Source organism: Daktulosphaira vitifoliae, unplaced genomic scaffold (assembly GCF_025091365.1).
Source record: "Daktulosphaira vitifoliae isolate Bord-2020 unplaced genomic scaffold, ASM2509136v1 Scaffold_2, whole genome shotgun sequence".
Classification (NCBI taxonomy): domain Eukaryota; kingdom Metazoa; phylum Arthropoda; class Insecta; order Hemiptera; family Phylloxeridae; genus Daktulosphaira; species Daktulosphaira vitifoliae.
Window position 1 is genome coordinate 45,847,563 of NW_026099573.1, and position 8,565 is coordinate 45,856,127.

General features: G+C 26.1%; 1 protein-coding gene and 1 long non-coding RNA gene across 4 annotated transcripts in view; one reads left to right on the forward strand and one right to left on the reverse strand.

The window, feature by feature from the left end:
• LOC126899191 (uncharacterized) overlaps positions 1 to 8,565 on the reverse strand; it is a 154,180-nt gene that overhangs the window by 116,007 nt on the left and 29,608 nt on the right. The gene's annotated exons all lie outside the window — the stretch shown is intronic.
• The window catches only part of LOC126899130 (uncharacterized), a 58,671-nt gene that overhangs the window by 31,221 nt on the left and 18,885 nt on the right, over positions 1 to 8,565 (forward strand). For all 3 annotated transcript variants that reach the window (XM_050673688.1, XM_050673686.1, XM_050673687.1), the window contains exon 2: positions 3,071 to 5,134. In XM_050673688.1, the coding sequence (XP_050529645.1) occupies positions 3,071 to 5,134 (2,064 nt within the window). The remainder of the gene's footprint in view (positions 1 to 3,070; positions 5,135 to 8,565) is intronic.

Below are 8,565 nucleotides of genomic sequence, written 5' to 3' on the forward strand. Positions count from 1 at the left end.
ACCTATCATTTGGTATATATTTTTTATAAATCTGACTTTTTACCTGCCTACAGGGGGGGATTCAAAATGACAACTTTTTCACAAAAAGTTGACTTTTTCAACTTAAATTTTGAAAGTGTTCCGGAAAGTCTGACACTTTTCTATATATATTAAATTAAAGCTAATGTAATCTACTTTATTATGTAAAAAAAAAATTTCGGACTTAATTTTGTCTTCACGCTGAAAATGGCTACCAAATGCTATTATTGTGTGAAAATTCTCAATTTTATTTCTCATTATACAGAAGGGTCAAAATCTTAGATATATCCATATAGAAAGTAGAACTTTTTAAACTCAATTTTAGAAAATTTTCCGGAAATATTGACAATTTTATTTAATCATAAATTATAGCTTATGTAATATACTTTGATATGAAAAAAAAAAAAAAAATTCGGACTTTATTTTGTTTTTATGGTAAAAACGGAAATTCAATTTTAATATCTAATTTAATAATAAAAATATGATTTTTGTAAAAAATTCATTTTTTATAATTTTAAGTTTATAATGCCATAAACTTTTTAATCAAATTTTTCAATACTCTCAATTGAGTAGATATTTTAACAGCATTTTGATTGATTTTTTTACTTAAAGTAAATCATGAAAATGAATAATGTTTTGAATATTTTATTTGTAGAATATTTTTAAATACCAAAAACTATTTAGAAATGAATATTATGATTTCTATTTAAGTGATCAATTACAATAAAAATGCAAAACATATATTGAGCTTTTCTGATAAATTTACAGAAAATAGTAATTATACAATTTACATGTCTGCATATTAATATTAACAATAATAAAAAAAAATTTTATTACCATAAAATTTTGTATTTTATAATGTAAATTTCAAACTTAAAGTTGAGCTAAAAGTTATGGTAACAAATTCAACTTTTTTTATTTTAAACATTCAAAAAATCAATTTTAAAATACCAATAAAGTAGGTTAAAAATGCATTGTGCACTGATTACTTTTAAAATATTAAAAGTTAAAAACTGTTGCAATTTGTTTGTGTTTTTAATTATTTTTTTATCAAAATAAATAATTTCAAAATAAATATTAATAATTTCTATGTAACTCTTGGTAGTTAAATAAATGTTACAATTGAAATATTTAGAACTATATTCCTTATAATTATTAACTAATTAGTAATAATATCAAAATTATTGATGATGGACAATATATAATTACTGATTTGAAATGAACACCATAAATTGAATAAAATATATATTTTTTACTTTGATGAACATTTTTTGCATATCATTTATTCATAATTAACAACAAATTATTATCTAAAAGTATCTGCGTCAAGCCCTTCAATTTTTTATATGCGTTTTCCATAAAGTTAATAACTACTTTATAATTAATTTTTCATAAATTCTCCGAAAAAATTGCAATACTAAGTTATTAAATATCAATTTCATATTACGTTTAATTGCTTTAATGGATATTTATTCATAAATTGTACTTATAAATCAACTACAAATTAGGAATAATGACAGAAGTAAGAGTAAATTTTGCTTTTAGAATAATTAACCATTTCTTAAAATGAAAGACTATCTACAGATCTGTTCGAGGCGTTTTTTATGATAGTGATTTTAATTACTGCCAGATATCATCAAAAGTCTGACACTTTTATATATATCATAAATTAAAGCTAATGTAATATACTTTAATATGGAAAAAAAAAATTCAGACTTTATTTTGTCTTCACGGCTACCAAATTCTATTTTTGTGTGAAAATTCTCGATTTTATGTTTTACATTTTTATCTTTATAATGCCATATTTTATTGAAAAGTGTATGGATCAACACAATTTTTTTATGAGAAATAATATTTATATCCTTTTTTCATTCGACATACTTTTTCTTAATCAGGATATTAATAAGGAATAACAGATCATGCAGCTTTTGGAATAATCCACCAATTTTTTAAAATTAAACACTATCTAAAGATTTGCATCGAAGCGTTTTTTTTATAGTGATTTTAATCACTGTCAGATATCATTATACTATGCCACGTCACCACTGTACCGCGACCCCCTTGTGCTGGGTTTTTTACATTTTTAACTTTATAATGATATAACTTATTGAAAAGTGTATGGATCAACATAATTTTTTTATGAGAAATAATATTTTTTAATTATCCTTTTTTCATTCGACATACTTTATCTGAATCAGGATATTAATAACAAACTAGCTGATCATGTTGCTTTTGGTATAATCCACCAATTTTTCATAATTAAACACTATCTAAAGATTTGAATCCAAGCGTTTTTTTTTATAGTGATTTTAATCACTGTCAGATATCATAATACTTGATCCAACTATGCCACGTCACCACTGTGCCGCGACCCCTCTGTGCTAGATTTTTTTTTTGTTTACGATGATCTAATTAACTTTTATCTATTTTATCTATATAGACTCCTATTTATATCAAATTTCAGTGAACTTGAAATTGATGTCGTTCATAAAGGGGAAAGATTTCATTAGAATATAAAACAAATGAAATAATGTTTCATCGGAAAGTTGTAGGAATATGAACAAAAAATAATTATCCTGTATAGAAATGTTTTCATAAAATTGTAATCATTATTATTATTCTTTGACTCTTGTTTTTTTTTATTAACAGCAATTATGTTAATTTTTAATTACACATTAAGACAAAAAACAACATTTTTAAAATCATCATACATTTTTTGTTTAATGGTTATAAATTAATGCAGAGTTATAATAAAAAGTTCAATTTATATTTTGATAAATGAGTGTTATTATTAAGTTTAAAGAACCTATCGCGGCGATCTCAAATTTCTTTTATAACATGATTAAATCAACAAATTTTATTTTTATTAATTATGATTATTTAAATGTGTATTTATCAACCAATTACTACTTAGTAATTATTTCTGTAACTTGATGTACTTAAGAAATATAAAAATAGATTTGGATCAGCAATATCTAAATATTGTAAACCGCAAAAAATGATTTATTCTGTGTTATCTGGAAGTAAATATACTTTATTTTTAATGTTACAGATTCCAGTTCAAGCACTATATCACCTGTAAATGTTTTTGGAAAATCATTGAATGAAATTGACATTACTAAGCAAGAACCAATCAATAGTTGTGAGCCAAATTCTTTTATTAGCGGTGAAGATGATGATAAACTATCTATACACTACGTAGAAGCTACAGCTGTGCGAACCTTGGCTGCCAATACAGGTTCAGTGGCTATATTGGGTACTACTGCTAAATGCAAACAGCCACTTGAAGTTGCTGATAATGACTTATCGTCACAAAAGCCTCACATAGAAGTATGTTATGTGGAAGCTACTGCTTGTAGAAAATTAGCAGCTGAAACTGGGTCCATAGCAATTTTAGGAACGACTGCAGATCCTAAACTTCCTCTTAATGTTTCAGTTAAAAAAGACGACGATATTGGTTCTATTCATTATGTCGAAGCTACAGCTGTACGACAATTAGCTGCTGAAACTGGAACAATTGCCATATTAGCATCTACGGCTACTACAAAATCACAGAGTTCAGAATTAAATATTTCTGAAGACAATGTTAGTGTCAGTGAAATTCCCGTTGGTGTTAGTGAAATTTTAAACTCACCAAAAACTGAATACGAGTTTAAAAATACAAATCAATCAGAAAATATAGATGCTGACTTAATACCAATACCAGTGTTAGCAATGGAAAATTGTTCAGTCAACGAAGAAAATGTTAATTTCATCACAAAGAAAGATAAGAATATAACTAAAATGAGCAATGAAATTAAAAAAAATCAACAAAATAACATATATCATAATTTAGACAAATTTAATCGATCATTAACTATGGACCATACATCAATTACAACTGAAAAATGTTTAAAGAAATGGTCAACAACTGATTTGGATGGCTTAGATAATTCTTTTAAAAAATTAAAAACTGAATTAAATGATGAAAATATCAAGGTTAGGTTAATTGAACAAATAAAAGTCGGGAATCTTAATACTAAGGCTTTGATGGAGTCCAATAATACTGTAAGCGAAAATAGCACAAAAAATTTAATTAAAATAACCAAAGATGAAGTTTTTGAAAAATTATCACCAACAGTTGACTTAGTCCAAGAAGAAACTTCAAAATATCAACAATTTTATTTACCAGAACAATCATTCCAAAATAAAAAATGTATGATATTAGAGTTAAAAAATTTAAATAATAAGGAATCATTAGTAAAGGAAATGAAATACAACAATATATCTAATGAATTATTAAAAAAACATAAATCAAACAATTTTATAGAAAATAATTTGGCATTGAAAAAATCATCAGATAGTAATGAGCAAAAAGAAAATAGTTTAGACAATACAATTTTAACAAATGAAGACATTTTAACTGATCAAACTATAGTAAATACTCTTTCCCATCAGAAATATAATAATAATCTTTCATTAACAAATGATAAAAATGAACAACTGGCAAATGATTTAAATTCTAATAACATAATTTCAAATTATCAATCGTTGAAAAATTTATTACCGCATGACCAAAATTTGGTAAAACAGAATTCCATTGGTATAGCTACCGTCAAACGAGATAATATCTTAGATTCAAAATTAAATACCATGATTTCAGAAAAAGAAGATATTAATGATTCAAAATCTATTAGATCAATTTCAAAAGATCAATATTCAACAGAATCGGAGTCGGAAGAAAAAACTCTAAAGTCTCAACTTTCAATAGATTCTTTACCAAAAGAATCAGTGTCACATAATTTAAAATCTAATACATCTTTTTCCAATGACAATTTAAAATTAAGAGCTTCAATATTAAATAACACTAATATAATATCCGACTCGATAACTTCGCTCAAACACAGTGCAAGTGAAGAAAGTGAGAACTTTATATCAAAAAAAAGTAAAAAATTACACAGGCAGTCAAACCAATTTTTGGAAAATAAGCAAAGTATAGAAGAAACGCCTTGTAATGAACAAAATGACATGTTAACATACAATGAATCGAGATCAAATAAGATTTTTAATTCGCCAATAAAAGACCAATGTATTACGACACATATTTTCGAAAAATTCAACCCATCTAAATCAAAAAGTAAGCAAATGTTTTGATTCTATAACGTTATAATATTTTAATATGATGTGTTTATTTATTGTTATTTTTTTTTTATTTCTGTTACCACTTTTCTTAGCTCTAAAAGTACCAATTTCTTTCATCGATACGCCAAAAAATCACAAATCATATTTAGTCGAAGACATTACCCTAAAAAATTTTCATCAATGTTAACTGCATTGCCGTATTAAAAAAGGGGACTAGGGTCCCCTAATTTTTTATTCGAAAATATTTATTTTAACTTTTTATTCTATAACTTTAAGAAACATAATTCTTAAAAGAAATTTAATTTTTTTAATTTTATATTTTTTTCAAAATCATTAAAAAAATTGTGTTACTACAACCCTCATCCCCTCCAAAAAATTTGTTATGAAATTGTCTTTGTCACTGTTTGTTTTCAATTTCATACTATTATTTTTATTTAAAAAATATACAATTAGGAAATTTTTTTATTTTAAAAGTCTTTAATGTAGACTTAAAATATCATATTGTTTAGATTGATATGCGACTAGGAAATTATATAATTACCATTAACAATAAATTAAAAGAAAAGCTCAAAATTTCGTTAAAATTACTATTTTTTTGTATTAATATTGAAATGAACAATTTAAATAAAGATCATAGCTATGATTTCAATGTAACTCTTGATTTTAAATAGATGCTCAAGAATTTATAACTTTAAATGTTTTTATCTAATAAGCTTTAATAAGTTCAGCTTATCATTTCTTTACTGGTGTGTCATCGGTATAGATATAGACCATTTCCGTGCGTAATACTTGCGTAGTGGTATTTTGTCTTACGAATTTTTTTTTAAACATAATATATATCATATCCAATCCAACCATGTATTATATAACTTAAGTTGAAGTTTTACTCTTTTACTATAAGACCTCTTATAACTTTTAGGGTTTATTACAATTCAGATGTGGGATATAAGCGTGGTAATGGGTGGAAGGTTAGTTAGAGTGTATTTAAGTACATTGAATTTATTAAATTTTATTGCGAGTGTTTTTATGATGCATGGTAACGCGTGAATTGTTTTGAGAAAATTTAATGTTCTAAAATCGAAAATTTTGTCAGTAAAGAGACTATACTTGTCTGAAATATATGCGTACATAATAACTCTCAACCTGGAATAATCCATTGTCAATGGTTGCCTTAGTGTTAAAACCAGTTTGCTGTCCATTGTATTGTGACAACAAGGAAGAAATCATATGAGTTTGTGGACCGACTTCAGTTTTTTTTTCCTGTGTAACATCCAATTGATAGTACTATGAGGATTGATCAGTGGATCAGTAAGATGGAGGGGTACGTAATGTTATACGAATTGGATGATGTTGCCATTCAACACTTTGCATTATTAAGGCTGACAGGTGTTGTAAAGTTTGGCGTGATAGTTTACCATGTGCCTCGCGTATGTGAATTAGTTGGACTAAACTTTTAATAGAAAATTTTATATCATCATCTGCGAAAGATGTATACAGTATAAACTATACATTCAACATTACAAGCGTAGGCTTGTAATTAACAAAATATAATTGAATATTTTTATGAAAGTTATTCAGATGTAATAAAGCCAAAATACATGACGATGAGGGTATGCAGTGGATAGTAGGTGCATTGCAAAACAATCATTATCGTGACTACCTAGGATCCCTGATTAATTATAATCATTCGTTTGAAATTTTACAAGATTTAAAGTCTGCATCACATATATCTGATGAAAAATCGAAGTCGCATTTGTTTAATGGATATGAGAATAAATCATTAGTATCGGCAAAGGTGGAAATGTTATGTTTTAGATATCGGGCTGTTGGTCATACTTCAAAAACTGACCTAAACTTAATTTAGATGTTCAACTCCTGGTCACAATGTACAAGATTATTGTGCGAAGATTAATACAAACACAACTTAAAGATACCAAGTATTTCACAATTTTTACAATTAACAACGATGCTCAAGTAATAGATAAAATTTTTGGATATGGATTTGGCAGAGTTCATTCTTTTTAGGTCGTTTTGAGAAAAGTATATCTATTGATGGAGTAATAGCAAGAGTACCTGTTAACGTAGCGCCTAACAAAATTCAATATCTTGAATACCATTGTAAGTAGGCTACCCATTTACTAAACAACCCCATATTATTATTATTAGCACTGTAGTAGAACTGACTGTAAAGCAAATTATACTCAATATAACTATTATTAACAAGAAAAAAGTGCTACTGAAGGCAACTATGGCTGTGGTAATAGCTAAAAATCATATTAGAAATATCAGTTAGCACAAATTTACCAAAAACTGAATTGTGTATAAAGGGAGGACTTTGTACATTAAAACAATTAGTCCCTCGATGTTTAGTTTCAACTGATGAATAAGGACTAACATTAGTGCTCGTGTTGAACTTATCTAATGAAAAATTTGTTTTTAAAAAGGTAACAGTTATCCGTGGCGTAACCTTCACTGAGATATGTAATAACAACGATATTCGTGTCCGTTAAGTAAATAAAAAACCCGTTACTGCAGGCGAAATTATTACGGACTTTATTTTATTTTGCTACCATTGGCAACTTATTGCTATATAGTTCTATATAGCCTGTTTGTTGTACCATAGTTTTATGATTGGAAATCATACTTGTGATGTGTTGCATTCATAGTCAGTCGCCCTGCAATTCGCATGCACCTCTATAAATATATCTGAGTGTAAATCCTTCTCATAGCTACCAGTTTCATTATAAATCGGTAGAACTACAAGCTGTCGATAATCCTTAAATATTTATCTGTTAAATATCTATATTTATTTATTTTGTTTTTAACATATTGCGTCCTGTGGGATTTATTAAGTGATCCCCATCCCCAATATAATACAGTCTCTTTTGTTTTTATTGTTAAATAAATTAAGAAATTATACCTTAATCTATAATGTTAGTAAATAATAACTGATAATTATATTAAACTATTTGACAGAGTAATGAATAACTTTTTTAACGATGTATTGTCAAATATTCGTATAACAACGTGCCTGACGCTACGATAGCATCCGTTGTAAGCTATTAATTAATCATTCATTTATAATATTTTTAAATTATATTGTCGAATTAGATTTGCTATTATATAATTTTACTTTGAAATGTATTAATTTTTTTACTCTATTTGTGTGTTCTACTACCAGTCTATAACATTACAAATTTTTTCGTAACATGTTGCTATATAAATCATAAATCTAAAAAAAAATGACTTTTAGTTTCACCTGAATTTAACAATGGATGAAATAAAAAATTTACTGTAAATAGTATTTATAAAACTTCCTGACTGCATATTAATCTTAAGATTAATATTTTTCTATTTAATGATGTCAATTTCAAACTTGCTAATTGAGCTTAAAAAGTTATGGTAATAAATTTTTTTTTTTTTTTT